Source organism: Hylobates moloch, unplaced genomic scaffold (genome assembly GCF_009828535.3).
Source record: "Hylobates moloch isolate HMO894 unplaced genomic scaffold, HMol_V3 SCAFFOLD_7, whole genome shotgun sequence".
Taxonomy (NCBI): Eukaryota; Metazoa; Chordata; class Mammalia; order Primates; family Hylobatidae; genus Hylobates; species Hylobates moloch.
In genome coordinates, this window is record NW_026652282.1 from 31,339,218 (window position 1) to 31,353,917 (window position 14,700).

Genomic DNA, 14,700 nt, shown 5'->3' on the forward strand with positions numbered 1-14,700 from the left:
AACCAATAATGAGTTGTGAAATTGAATCAGTAATAAATAGCCCAACAACCAAAAAAAGCCCAGGACCAGACTGATTCACAGCCAAAGTCTACTAGATGTACTAAAAGGAGCTGGCAACATTTCCATACAAACTATTCTGAAAAATTGAAGAGGGACTCCTCCCCAACCCATTCTATGAGGCCAGCATCATCCTAATACCAAAACCTGGACACAACAACAAAAAAAACTTCAGGCCAATATCCTTGATGAGCATTGACGCAAAAATCCTCAACCAAATGCTAGCAAAATGAATCCAGCAGCACGTAGAAAAGCTCATCCACCATGATAAAGTTGGATTTATCACTAGGATGCAAGATTGGTTTACCATACAAAAATCAACAAATGTGATTCATAAGCAGAACTAATGACAAAAACCACATGATTATCTCAATAGACGCAGAAAAGGCTTTCAATAAAATTCAACACCCCTTTATGTTAAAAACTCTCAATAAGCTAGGTATTGAAGAAACACACCTGAAAGTAATAAGAGCAATCTATAACAAACCCACAGCCAACATCACGTTGAATAGTCAAAAGCTGGATGCATTTTCCTTGCAAACTGACACAAAGCAAGGATCCCCTCTCTCACCACTGCAATTCAACATAATATTGGAAATTCTGGCCAGAGCATTAAGACTCAAGTACTTACTTCAATATCCTAGAGAAATGACTCATTAATCCAATCAAAATGTGGGAAATCTCGATATTTATTTATTCATACTTCTGAGAAGACAATATCATGCCTTATGGCTCAGAGTTATCTGGTTTCTGAGGTTCTCCACACAGAAGGTAAACTTAGCAAGAGCTAATAAAATCAAAACAAAGTCGATTGGATCAGAGTGAACGTGATTCGGCTTCTGTAAGAGGCTGGCAGGTGCTGCGTGTGGATAGGAGAGGCAGCAAGGTTTCAGATAACATGAGTCTGCTGGAGCATAAAAATGGTGTCCTGAGTTAAGGTAAAGTAAAGTTTGTAGAGCAGTCAGAGGCACACAAAAATGTCAAAACTGGGACTACTTAGGCTCCTTTAAATCAATGCACTTCATCACATTGATTTTCATTGTTTATTCTCATTCCCTTGTTTACTTATTCATTGCAGCTGCTCCACTCAGAGCATTTTTGACTTGCTTGAACATTTCTTTATTAGCTTGTTGGTGTTGGTTTTGCTTGTCAGCTACACTATTCATTTCTGGACTAACACTTCATACTAAGGCAGTTGGTGCTTCTTGACTGAACAGGCCAGTTGTAATTTCTCTGCACTCTACAGTGATGTCAGTTTTCTTCAACCCAAGAAGGACTATTTGCACAAGTAAGTTGCTTTCACTCCTAGTTGTTTTTCTACTGCCAGTCAGGTACTCACCAAACTTTGTATCTTCTTTACTCTTCTATCATGACATCATTATCCCGTGGGCCCCCTAGTTATGCACATGTTATCTAAGTGAATTATTTTGTCCACAGGCTTTGCTGTCTGATTTTTACATTCCCATCTAGCACTTGCTGAGATTTAATTTTCTTCAAATTTGGTTACTTTGGATAATCCCATTACCACTGTGGTTTTTAAACTCTTTGAAAGTCTTTGGGGCCTATAAAAGGCACATGGCTTTACAAAAGTAATTCTCACATATTGGTGTGTATAATTTAAAGACCACGTGAAATGTAGATGACTGGCTCCACTTTGAAAAAATTATGATTTACTATATATGGGGTGAGGGGGGCCACAAGTATGCATTTTAAAGAAGCTACAGCTTTCTCTCTTGTATGATTAATAGTGATTTGTTGATAATCCATCATGATGCAATACATAGTTTAAAATGGAAGCTTTCTATTTTAGAATAATTTTAGATTTATGAAACAGTTGCAAACACTGTACAAAGCATTTTCATGGACATTTCACTCAGCTTCCCCTAAAATTAATATCTTACACTGTACATGCATTTAAACTAAAAAAATTAACATTAACATATTACTATTAACTAAACTTCAGACTATATTCCGATTTATAGATTTTTATACCCATGTCCTTTTTTAGTGCCAGGATCCAACCCAGCCTACCACATGGAATTTAGTTTTCATGTCTCTTTAATCTAAAGTCTATGACGGGTTCTCAGTCTTTACTTGTTTCCCATGACCTTTATGGTTTTGAGGAGTACTTGAGAATTTTGTAAAATGTCCCTGGACTTGGGTTTGTTAGATGTTTTCTCCTCATTAGGCTAGGATTCTGGAATTTAGGGAAGAACACTACAGAGGTGAAGTGTTTTTCTCATCACATCCTATCAGAGGAGTGCACGATACCAACGTGACTTCTCACTGCTGATATTAACATTGATCACTTGGTTAAGGAGAGGACTGCCAGGCTTCTCCACTAAAATGTTACTATTTTTCCCTTTCCATATTTTGTTTTTCCCTTTCCATATTCTGTTTTTTAGAATCCAGCCCACACTCTGGGGAGGGCATTTAAATTTCACCTGCTGGAGGGAGGAGTATCTATGTACATTTTTTGAAATTCTTTGTAAGAAAGATTTTTACCTTTCTCCTCATTTATTTATTTGTACAATTATTTATATCAGTATGGACTCGTGGATATTTTATTTTATATTGTGTTATAATTTTTAAATTTTAATTCATTTTGTTGCTTAAATTGTTTTAACTTTGGCCATTGAGTGCTCTTTCAGTGTGGCTCCTGATCTGCTTTTATTCTTTTGTTTTCTGAGCACTTCCGTATTTTCTGGCATTACATAATACTCCAGGCTCATCTTGTGTTTTCACAGCCCCAGGCCTAGAATTACTCATTTCTCCAAGGATGTCTGTTTTTTGTTTTGCATTTGTTATTTTGGAGAATGGTATTTAGAAACCAAGATCTGGGCACTGGAGGTACCTGTTGCTAATTGGGTGTCATTTTTCTCTAGTTTCTCAGCAGACAGAGCTATAAAATATATGCATATATACTAACCAATATGTACACACAACTATAATTATTTCTTTAGCTATTAATCTCTGTACATGTTAAACCACTATATAGTATAAACTTTTTTGTGTTCTTTGTTTTCTTATTGTTAAGTTTTAAGATTTATTTATGTATTCTGGATATGTGTCTTTTGTATAATATTCTACTTTGAAAAGTGAAAAAAATAAAGTGGCTGTAAGGTACAAAAACTGTTTAAATGAACAGTCACTTGAAAATTTTTGAAGATATCCAGTTGATCTTTAACAGCGTCAATGTGTGTTTTTCTGTGGGATTATTTAGAATATAGAAGTTTTATTCAAATTTCACCCATTTTAGATAAGTGAGTACTCATATGAGCTTGCTAGAGTACTGTTATAGAGAACTGTTGAAGCATTGACTCTTGAATTTAACATACAGTCCATGGAATTTTTCTAAGTAAGAAAGTTAAAAATAAATCCATATCAAATTTGGTCTTACCAATTTCACATTATGAAATCTACTAAATATCTTGAGACTTTAACACAGATTCTTATAATCGATAAATGAAAATACTTGTGATATATAAATGTATGATGTTTGTTTCTCCTTTATTTAGATACTGAATGTAGAATATTTTTATTTTCAAATTGTAGTAATACTATATAAAATAACAATATTTTGGCCGGGCGCGGTGGCTCACGCTTGTAATCCCAGCACTTTGGGAGGCTGAGGCGGGCGGATCACGAGGTCAGGAGATCGAGACCACGGTGAAACCCCGTCTCTACTAAAAATAAAAAAAATTAGCCGGGCGTGGTGGCGGGCGCCTGTAGTCCCAGCTACTCGGAGAGGCTGAGGCAGGAGAATGGCGTGAACCCAGGAGGCGGAGCTTGCAGTGAGCCGAGATCGCGCCACTGCACTCCAGCCTGGGTGACAGAGCGAGACTCCGTCTCAAAAAAAAAAAAAAAAAAAAAAAAAAAAAAAAAAAAAAAAAAAAAAAACAAAATAACAATATTTTACTGGATGCTTATTCTGTTCCAGATGCTATACAAAATCATATTATATAGATTATCTTGATTTACACATAAACCATTTATTTGCTTTAATGAGAAACCTAAGAGGAATATATATTGTGTCTATTTTGCAGAGGAGGAACCAAAGGGAAGAGAGGCATTGATCATGCCTCATTTACAAGGAGGAACTAGGGTATACCTGCTAGTAATGGTAGAAAACATTGTTCAGCTGCACCCCACAAGGGAAGTCAGAAACCTTCTTTTCAAAAATGAGTAAGAATGTACAGGAAAAATTATTATGTGATGAGAAAATGATATGCATAAAGAACAACGTAGGCTGAATTTGTCTATAATTAAAATTTTTTATAAAAATGCTTTTTCATAGGTATTGTTTTAAGCACTGTAAGAGAGAGAAAAATTTAACTGATATTATTCAAAGGAAAATCAAAAATTACTACTGGACTGGGGGGTATAAAGATACTCAGATTGGAAAGGAAGACGGGAAACTGTCGTGTGTGTGTGTGTGTGTGCGTGCGTGCGTGCGTGTGTGTGTGTGTGTGTGTTTGACAGAGTCTCGCTCTGTCACCAGGCTGGAGTGCAGTGGTGTGATCTCGGCTCACTGCAATCTCCGCCTCCGGGGTTCAAGTGATTCTCCTGCTTCAGCCTCTGGAGTAGCTGCGACTACAGGCATGTGCCACCATGCCTGGCTAATTTTTGTATTTTTAGTAGAAACGGGGTTTCACCATGTAGGTCAGGCTGGTCTCAAGCTCCTCACCTTGAGATCCGCCTGCCTCGGCCTCCAAAAGTGCTGGGATTACAGGCGTGAGCCACCGCGCCTGGCCTGAAACTGTCTTTATTCACAGGTGACATTATCATACATATAGAAAATTCAGTGAAATCTACAAAATGTTCCTGAACATAATAAGTGAGTTTACCAAGGTTGTATGATACAAGATGGATATACAAAACTCAATATTTATATATGCTAACAACAAAAAATTGGAAATTGCAATTAAAAAACAATACTACATATAATAGTATGAAAAACAATATTTAGGAAAAATCTGGACAGAAAAAGACTTGAAAGACACATACACTAAAAAATAAAAAATATTTCTGAGAAAATGAAAAATCACATAAATAAATGGAAAGATGACTTTCCTCAGTGGTCAGAAAATTTCCTATTGGTAATATGCCAATTATCCTCAAATTGATCTATAGATTCAACAGAATCCTAATCAAAATCCAAACAGGACTTTTTTTTTAAGACATAGACAAACAGATTTTAAAATTTCTACAGAAATTCAAAGGACTTAGAAGAACCAACTTTGTAAAAGAACATTGTTAAAGAATTAGTACCTAATTTCTAGATTTATTATAAAGCTAAAGTAACCAAGATAGTGTGAAATTTGTGTGAGAGAAAAATCAATGGAAGAGAAAAGAGTGCCCAGAAATTGACCTTCAAAAAATATAGACAACTGATACTCTACCAATTTCCAAATGTAATTCAGTGGAGAAAAGATTGTCTTTACAAAAACAGTTCTGGAATTATCAGATATACGTAAGCAATAGGTACATTTTTAAAATAAAAACTTTGATCTATATCTTGTGCTATTTACAAAAATTATAACATTTAAATGAAAAAAATCTTTGTGACCTTTGGATAGGCAGTTTTTCATAGATACATCAAAAGAAGCACAATCCGTAAAAGAACAAATTGATAAATTGGACTTCATCAAATTAAAAAACTTCTCTTTGACACAGACAATGAAAGAGCAAAGCCAAGGATGAAGTGAAAAATTTGCAAATCATATATCTGATAACCTATTTACATCTAGAACACAGCAAGGATTCTCAAAACTAAATATGATATCCAGCAACACAATTTAAAAATGGGGGAAAAATCCACAGAAACGTCAACCAAGGGGAGATAAGGATGGCAAATAAGCAAATATAGAGATGTTCAATACCAGTAGTCATTAGGAAATGCAAATGAAACCCAGAATGAGATTCTACTACACACCTGTTAGAATCTGGGCTGCGCTTGTGACGTCAGCGCTGCCCCGCCTCCAGGAAGGAACCTGGGCTGCGCGGGGCTGGAGGTCTCCTAGCGACTAGAGCGGCAGGGATCTGGAACCCCAGAAGCTGGAGAGGTGGCACCCCAGCGAGGGCCACCACGGGGGACCAGAGGCCGCAGGACCGGTCGAGGTCCCAGGGCATGGACTCTAAGCCCTGGTACTGTGACAAACATTCTTCCAAGTACTTCGAGAAGCGCAAGCACAGGAGCCTGAGGTTCCCGCCAATGGACACCCGGAACCGGGTATTTGTGACGGAGGGCATGGACGACTTCCGCTACGGCTGCCCGTCTCCCGAAGAGAGGCTCGTTTGTCGCCGTGATGAGTTTTTACTCCCCAAAATATCGCTCAGAGGTCCCCAAGCTGACCCCAAAAGCAGGCAGAAAAAGCTATTCAAGAAAGCGGCCCTATTTTCCAAGCTCTCGCCAGCACAGCCAGCACGGAAGGCGTTCGTAGAGGAAGTGGAAGCCCAGCTGATGACCAAGCATCCCTTGGCCATGTACCCCAATCTGGGAGAAGATATGCCTCCAGATCTCCTACTACAGGTGCCGCAACAGCTGGATCCTGAGAGGAAGCTGGAGGACGCACGGGCTCGTTGTGAGGCCCGGGAGAAGACAACTGAGGTACCCACCGAGCCTGGTCAATATCCCTGTGGGGAATTCTGCCTGCAGCCTCCTGAGACTAGAGCGTCCCGTCTCCACCCGTTGCTTCCCACGACTCCGGTGTCCAGTCTCCACCCAGAGCCTCCCGAGACTCGTCGGGGGTCCAGTCTCCGCCCAGAGCCTCCTCAGACGGGAATGTCCCATCGCTGCCCGGAGCCTCCCAACACTCATCGGTTATCCAGTTTCCTACTACAGGTACTGAAACTGGATTCTGAGAAGCCAGAAGACGCACGGGCTCGTTGTGAGGGCCAGGAGACAACCGAGGAACTCACCAAGCCTGGTAAATACCATTTTTGGGAATCCTGCCCGCGGCCTTTCGAGAGTCGGATGCCCCATCTCCGCCCGGTGCTTCCCAAGACTCATCGAATGTCCAGTCTCTGCCTGGAGCCTCCTAAGACTCGTCGGGTGTCCAGTCTCTGCCCGGAGCCTCCCAAGACTGGAGCGTCCTGTCTAAAAGAACTGTTTCAGGAAGGTACATTAAGCACAACGGAGTGTGCTTCTGACTCTCTTCAACGTAGACACACATCGAGAAAACTCCGTGACTTCAAGAGGGCTGGAGACCTGGGAGTTGATGAAGAACCCATCAGCAGTCTGTTTGATTTCACCCCTGAGTGCAGAACAACCTATGAAGACCAAAAGATTAAGAAGGCAAACGAATGTGCTTCAAGGCTGACGTATGACATGGAGCTAGACGACATGGATGAGGTCGAATTCTTACGCATAAAATATTGGGACAGGAGACTCCGGGCGGCACCGCATTCTTATAGTGCACAGTGTGGGACGGTAAGGTATGGACCATGGTATTTCGAGCCTATGTTGGGGAAAAAGCTAAGAAGTGATGAACCTTTGATTGACCCCAAACCCGTACTTGAAAAGCCTGATGAACCTGACATTCTTGACGGTCTTTATGGACCAATTGCCTTTAAGGATTTCATTCTAAGCAAGGGCTACAGAATGCCTGGCGTCATTGAAAAGCTGTTTGCCAGGAAGGGATGGACTTACGACTCTGTTAAGACTCCTATTCAACGTGCAATGCAAGTTTACAAGTACAAAGAAGACGTCACAGTTGCATCAAAAGAAGATTAGATGGTTTTCAATTTACTGCTTAATTGGGTATTTCTTGCCCTCATTTTAAATATCAACCAGAATTTATGATGACTGGCCCCAGGAATGTACAACTTTGGCAACATCTGTAAATTCAATACCCAATGCTTATAAATATTTCTTAATGACCTGCTTTGGTGTCATTATTTCATATATTTTATCAGTTATGTGATTTATATTCACATATACTTTTTTCACATTGTTGAAGCATTGTGAATATTACATTATCCTTTCAATTATTTGTAAAAATACATACAACCAGAAACAAAAGCAGAATTAATGTTAGAGAAATGGGGTCGGGTGCATTGACTCACACCTGTAATCCCTCCCCACTTTGGGAGGCCCAGGTGGGTGGATTGCTTGAGCCCAGGAGTTCAAGACCAGCCTGGGAAACATGGTGAAACCTGGTCTCTACAAAGCGCAAAATTTAGCCAGGCATGGTGGCCTGCACGTGTAGTCCCAGCTACCTCAGGGGCTAAGGTGGGTGGATGGCTTCATGCCACCGCACTGCAGTCTGGGAGCCAGAGCAAGACCCAGTCTCAAAAAAAAAAAAAAAAAAAAAAAAGTGCTGAGTAAAAGAAGAATTATGTAACTCTTCTTATATGAAAATTTAATGAAATAATTATGACAATTATTTTGTTAGCCAAAAATTGGAGTCTATAGCCAAAATAATGTTAACACTTTTTAATGGTAAAATTATTATCTTCCCTTTTAGGATTCCATCAAACCCCCAAAACAAGTTTGAAAACTATGTATCAAAATCATAGGTGAAACTTGAGTTACGCCATTTTATCATCTCTCTCAGTTGAATGTATGTAACTATTCACCATGTTCATAAACATTCACTACAAAAGACTATTACCAAATCACATAAACAGGTGCAGAATAGGAGGCAGCTTCAACTCCCTGGCAAATCTCATGTGCAAAATAGATCTGTATGAGAAAAGTAACATCAAATATCCTTACATATCTGTTCAAGTTCAAATAATTTTCGTTTCATTAATGGCAATTTGAAATGCATTCATAAGTTTAAAATAATAAATCAAGCAACTGCTTTACCTTTCAAAAATAGCAGGTAAAACTGGTATAGGTAAATTTGTAGGTAAATATATTTGTAGTGTAGATCTGAAGTGTACTTTTTCTTTCGGAGATGAAAGAATCCATCTTACGTATATGCATATATTTCATCCAAGTAAGCAGTGATATATATATCTGTCTATGTGCAAATTCTGTTTCTAGTGAAGTTTGTCTGTGGGCATTGTGTTCTTGAAGAACCAAGTCTTTTTTATGTTGTTTTCTAAGCCAAGGCCTAGAATTTCTCTTCAAATTCATCATCATAAACTTAGGTTCATGTCACCACTATCTCTTATTGTAATTCTGCAACGGTTTCCAACCTGTGTCTCTTCTTGAGTGTATTTTTGCAAAATATAAGCAGAGCTTGTTAATTCTCCAGGCTCATCTAAACTTATCTAGGTACATAAACACTCACACACACATGCACACACATACACGCACATGCTCCTGCATTCCAGACTCCAGTCAATATTCCCTTTTCTTACCTCTGTGTCTTTCTCGTGTCTTCATACATAATCTCCTCTATTGTTAGGACTTCACTCAGACCATGTAAACCTGTTGCAGTGACTCCCCACCAAGGTCAATTTCATGATTACTTTTATTAAAATCCTATGTCTGTAGACAAGGAAACTCATTTTCCAGTTGTCTTCCCACTGAAGAACTCACTTCAGTATCCTAGAGAAGTGAGTCATTAATGCCTTCAAAACAAGGGAAATATCCATACTTATTTATTCAGACTTCTGAGAGGCCAATATCATGTCTTATGGCTCAGAGTTATCTGGTTTCTGAGGTTCTCCACTGAAGCCTTGGGCTTCAAGCAACAGCATCCAATGTTCAGTTCCTTTCAGCAAAAGACCTACTTTTCACATTTGGTTATGTGACCTTGCACTTCAAGAAGGATGTATCCTCATTTACACGATGGATACCATATGATGAAGCTCAAATTCTGGTGAGACTTAAAGGATTACTTATTAAAGTCCCTAATGCCTCAGGCATCACAGAATTGATACTCAACATATATTTGTGGAAGAGGAGGAGGGAGTAGGAAAGGAAGAAAGGTACTAAACACAGCACAACAGAAAGACACTATTAAAAATAACTTTTTGATGATGATGATGTTTATCTGGTGATAGCCTTCACCTATATCACACACAATTTTAGTTGTTGCTTAAGATGAAAATGTGCTCGCTTTGGCTACACATATACTAAATTTAAGATGAAAAAGTGTAATTGCAAAATAAGAGCCACTGGTTAGGGCTTCTATTGCTTATTGGCAATGACTTCTTCCAGTGAAATAAACTTTCCTCAGAGAAATTATGTGGGCTTCGCCACGCTGTAATTACACACATTGGTATTACTTGTCATACAGATATAAACAGAAACAATGTTTGATCTATTTGGGATCTTTAACACCAGTTGGTCTTCTGAAAATATCCTGATTTCAAATCCACAGGTTTTAGAAAAAGAGAGAATTCAAGAAAGCTGGATAGATAATTGTGCCTAAAGCTATGAATGGTATATTCCATAAATAACTGTAGTAATCAATTGTATACAGCATCACATAGGTTTCATAAAAGCTTTGGATAATTTGTATGCAAGAATATGTGATTTAATGAAGATGAAGCGAATTATTTTTCATTTCTGAGAGTCTGCATGAATGAGCAAGGCCTTTGGGGCTAGGCAAAAAAGAGTTCATATCCCAGTGCTGCCATGTTCTTATCCTGCAGCTTTAGGCAGAGGCAGAACAGACTGAGGGAAAACATAGAGGCTGGGCTGAAGAGGAAGGAAGCTAGGAATCTTCCTGGGGCTACTGCACACTGGAATGTGTTCCTGGCCCCCAGTGACTCCTACAGAGGGGGTGAGTTTAACAGGCAAGGATGAACCCCCTCTCACTGTGGGCCTTGGGAATCTCAGCAGGAGAAGACCCTAGACCACCATGGACACTTGAGTTGGCAGGGAAAGCCACATAGAGAAGTGGTAGGGGCAGAACTCCAGCCGGGGGCAGAGCGCAGAGGGTGTCCTGTGGGAACAACTGTAGTGGAGCACTGTCAGAGATGTGCATCCCCCTAGGCTAGATTTGTTCCCATGGGAGACTTTAGCCCTAAGGGAACTTTCGAACCTGAACTCTGCAGGGCAGTCTTACCCGGGAGACAGGACCGGTCCAACCTGAGCACCTCTGGCATCTTGCAGGGCCCCAGCCTGGCCACAGCTGCTTGCAATACGGCTGCCAGGTGCCCCCTGGGGCCCACATCACAGCTGGTGCATCACGCCTGACTGGCAGAGTGTTCCAGCAGAGTGGCCTCTGCAGACACACAACAGGTCGTTCACAACCATAGCCACCCTCCACATCTCTATGCCAGTGCATCTATGCTCAAGCAGATCTATCCTTCCCTTCTCCACCAGCACACTGATACTGGCATACCTGCACCCTGCCTTTCCACTGCTGCTGCCATGAGTGCACCCCCTCACCATCCTCACCCTACCACACCGCTTCAGAACATCGGCAGGCACAGAGCTCCCCAGCCCCACCCCTGGCAGCACTCTGCCCCTGAGCCTCAGCCACCAGAGAAAAACTAGACATGGAAAACAGTGGACTAGCCCCCAGCCTTGAGTAGACTGCTGCCAGCTTGAACATGCACAGAGGGCACACACAGTCCTGCACCCACCGATGCCCCACCTCCATGCTATAACCACCACCTGCAGGGACATGCACGCAGTCTCAGTGGGGGCTCCTCACCCCCACCAAGCCAAACTGCCACCACTGCTGCTGCGAATACCCACATCGAGGTTAGCACCCCAGCACCCATGAGAACCCTGCTGCATCAAATGGATAAGTGTGCATCCCGCAATGCTGCTGCAGCAGCTGCTGCTGGTACATGGGAACAAGGACAGATCCCACTGTCACTGCCCTGTGAAGTGATTTGGCTGGCATCATGCACTGGAGTGTTGTGACCAGTGGTCAGGTAGCACCTTAGCCCCTCCAGTACAACAGGTTTCTAACCTGGAGGAGCCAGAGATCAAAGCTGGGGCCTGATACCATTCTACCAGAGTTACAGCATGCAATCCAGGCAGGAGTTCTGAGCTGAGCCTTGACCCCCCGAAAATCTTCCAGTCATGAAGCCAGTTGACTGAATCTACCTTATATCACAATTAAACCCCCAAGGTCATCAAATAAGATGAAAGTAAAAAAAAAATAGCCCATCCACAGTACAGAAACTTCAAAGATTTAAGAAACATTAGTCCACAAAGATGAGAAAGAACCAGCACAAGAACTCTGACCATTCAAAAAGCCAGAGTGTTTTCTTTTCTCCAAATTACTATACTGGTACCCCAGCAAGGGTTTTTAATTGGACTGAGATTTCAGAAATGACAGAAAAAGAATTCAGAATATGGATAGGAATGATCATTGAGATTCAGGAGAACGTTGAAACCCAATTCAAGGATGAAAGAATTAATATAAAATGACACATGAGCAGACAGACAAAATAGCCAGTATAGAAAAGAACGAATCTCACCTCATGGAGCGGAAAAACACTCTACAAAAATTTCATAATGCAATCACAAGTATTAAAAGCAGAATAGACCAAGCTGAGTAAAGGATCTCAGAGCTTGAAGACTGGCTTTCCAAAATAATACAATCAGACAAGAATAAAGAAAAAAGAATAAAAAGGAATGGGTAAAACTTCAAAGAAATATGGAATTATGTAAAGAGACCAGATTTATTACCTATTGGTATCACTGAAAGGGATGGGGAGAATGGAATCAACCAAAAAAGACAAAGAAGGGCATTACATAGTGGTAAAGGGTTCAATGTAACAAGAAGACCTTACTATCCTAAATATATATTTATCCAACACAGAAGAACTCAGATTTATTTAGAGACCTTCAAAGAGACTTAGAATCCCACAAAATAATAGTGGGAGACTTTAACACCCCACTGACAGTATTAGACAGATCATCAAGGCAGAAAATTAACAAACACATGAGGGACCTGAACACAACACTGGACCAAATGCTTATCTGCACATGGCACGTACTCTAAAATCAACCACACAATCAGACATAAAACAATCTCAATAAATGCAAAAGAACTCAAATCATACCAACCACTCTCCCAGACAATGAGGCAATAAAACTAGAATTCAAGATTTTTTTCAATGCACAAAACCATACAATTATATTGAAATTAAGCCTGTTCTGGAATGGCTTTGGGTAAATAATGAAGTTAAGGTAGATATCAAGAAGTTACTTGAAATGAATGACAGCAAAGATACAACATGCTAGAATTTCTGGAATACAGCTAAGGCAGTGTTAAGAGAGAAATTTATAGTACTAAATGCCAATATAAAAAAAGTAAGAAAGATGTCAAGTTAATGACCTAACATCACAACTAAAAGAACTAGAGAACCAAGAGCAAACCAATGCAAAGTTAGCAGAGACAAGAAACAGCCAAAATCAGAGTTGAACTGAAGGAGACTGAGACATGTAAAATGATTCAAAAGATCCATGAAGCCAAGATCTGGGTATTTGAAAAAAAAATAATTAATGAGATAGATAGGCTGCTAGCTAGACTAATAAAGAAGAAAAGAGAGAAGATCCAAATAAACGAAGTCAAAAATGACAAAGGGGATGCTACCACTGACTCTACAGAAATACAAATAACCATCAGAGACAATTATGAACAGCTCTGTGCACACAAACTAGAAAATCTAAAATAAATGGATAAATTCCTGGACACATACATCCTCCCAAGACTGAACCAGGAAGAAATAGAATCCCTGAGCAGACCAATAATAAGTTCTGTAATTGAGACATAATAAATAGCCTACCAACAACAATAACAACAACAAAAAGCCCAGTACAAGATGGATTCACAGCTGAATTCTACCAGATTTACAAAGAAGAGCTGGTACCATTCCTACTGAAACTATTCCAAAAAACTGAAAAGGAGGGACTCCTCCCGAACTCACTGTTTGAGGCCAGCATCATCCTGATACCAAAACCTGGCAAAGTTACAACAACAACAACAATAACAAAAACTTCAGGAAAATATTCTTGATGAACATTAATGCAAAAATCCTCAATGAAATACTGGCAAACCAAATCCAGCAGCACATTAAAAAGCTGATCCACCACAGTCAAGTAAGCATCATCCCTGGGATGAAACGTTGGTTCAACATATGCAAATCAATAAATGTTATTCATCGCATGAAGAGAACTAAGGACAAAAACCACATGATTATTTCAATGGACGCAGAAAAGGCTTTTGATAAAATTCAACATACCTTCATGTTAAAATCTCTCAATAAACTAGGTACTGAGAGAATATATTGCAAAATAATGAGCCATATATGACAAATTCACTGCCAACATCATACCGAATGTGCAAAAGCTGAGAGCATTCCCCTTAAAAACAGGCACAAGACAAGGATGCCTTCTCTCACTACCCCTATTCAACATAGTATTGGAAGTTTTGTCCAGGGCAATTAGGCAAGAGAAAGAAATATAGCTTATTCAAATAGAAAGAGAGGAAATCAAACCATCCCTGTTTGGAGACATCATTCTATATCTAGATAACCCCATAGTCTCAACCCAAAAGTTCCTTCAGCTGATAAACACCTTCAGCAAATTTTCAGGATATAAAATCAATGTACAAAAATCACTAGCAATCCTATGCACCCATAATAGCCAAGCCAAGATCCAAATGAGTAACACAATCTCATTCACAATTGCCACAAAAAGGAAAAAACACCTAGGAATACAGCTAACCAAGGAGGTGAAAGATCGCCACAACGAGAGTTACAAAACACCACTCA

At 39.9% G+C, this 14,700-nt stretch overlaps 1 protein-coding gene across 1 annotated transcript in view; it reads left to right on the forward strand.

Moving 5' to 3' along the window:
* The window catches only part of LOC116811025 (protein FAM47B-like), a 78,572-nt gene extending 70,780 nt beyond the window's left edge, over positions 1–7,792 (forward strand). The window contains exon 2 of the mRNA XM_032756168.2: positions 6,026–7,792. Coding sequence (XP_032612059.1) covers positions 6,026–7,792 — 1,767 coding nt within the window. The remainder of the gene's footprint in view (positions 1–6,025) is intronic.
* The last annotated feature ends 6,908 nt before the right edge of the window (positions 7,793–14,700 follow it).